Source organism: Pteropus alecto, unplaced genomic scaffold, assembly GCF_000325575.1.
Source record: "Pteropus alecto unplaced genomic scaffold, ASM32557v1 scaffold6, whole genome shotgun sequence".
NCBI classification, from domain to species: Eukaryota; Metazoa; Chordata; class Mammalia; order Chiroptera; family Pteropodidae; genus Pteropus; species Pteropus alecto.
The window spans coordinates 894,410-894,891 of record NW_006437738.1 but is presented as its reverse complement, the minus strand read 5'-3'; the positions used below and the strand labels follow the sequence as shown (position 1 = coordinate 894,891).

Sequence of the window (482 nt, the reverse complement as noted above, 5' to 3'; positions counted from 1 at the left end):
CTCGACCCCCACCGTGACCCTGCAGCCCCCCAGCCCGCCCCCAAGATGATGAAGAGGCAGCTGCATCGCATGCGCCAACTGGCCCAGACGGGCAGCTTGGGACGGTGAGTGTCCACCCGGTCCCATCCAGCCCCACGCTCACCCCAGCCTGACCCGAGGGAAGGTGGAGGGGTGGGGGAAACTGGGGACCGCTGGACGGCCACCCTCTGACTAGCCAGAGTCCTGCCGCTCTTCTCCCTCCAAATGCCACCCCCGCCTCCCAGCCAGAGCTGGAGAGAAAGGCGCTGACTTTGGGGGGAAGGGGCACCCCCCACCCCTGAGTGGAGGGGGTCACAGGGAGAATCAAGGATGCTGAGTCTTCTCTGCCTCCATGAGCCTCTGAGTGAACGCTCCCCGCTGGCCTCACTTGTCCCTTCTGTACAGTGGGGACAGTTAACCATCTCTGGTTGTCTGGGGGGGGGGCGAGTGCGGGCCCCGGGACT

At 66.2% G+C, this 482-nt stretch overlaps 1 protein-coding gene across 1 annotated transcript in view; it reads left to right on the top strand.

The window, feature by feature from the left end:
• Window positions 1–45: 45 nt before the first annotated feature.
• SH3BP1 (SH3 domain binding protein 1) overlaps window positions 46–482 on the top strand; it is a 12,592-nt gene continuing 12,155 nt past the window's right edge. Inside the window, 1 exon segment of the mRNA XM_025048875.1 lies at window positions 46–104. Coding sequence (XP_024904643.1) covers window positions 46–104 — 59 coding nt within the window.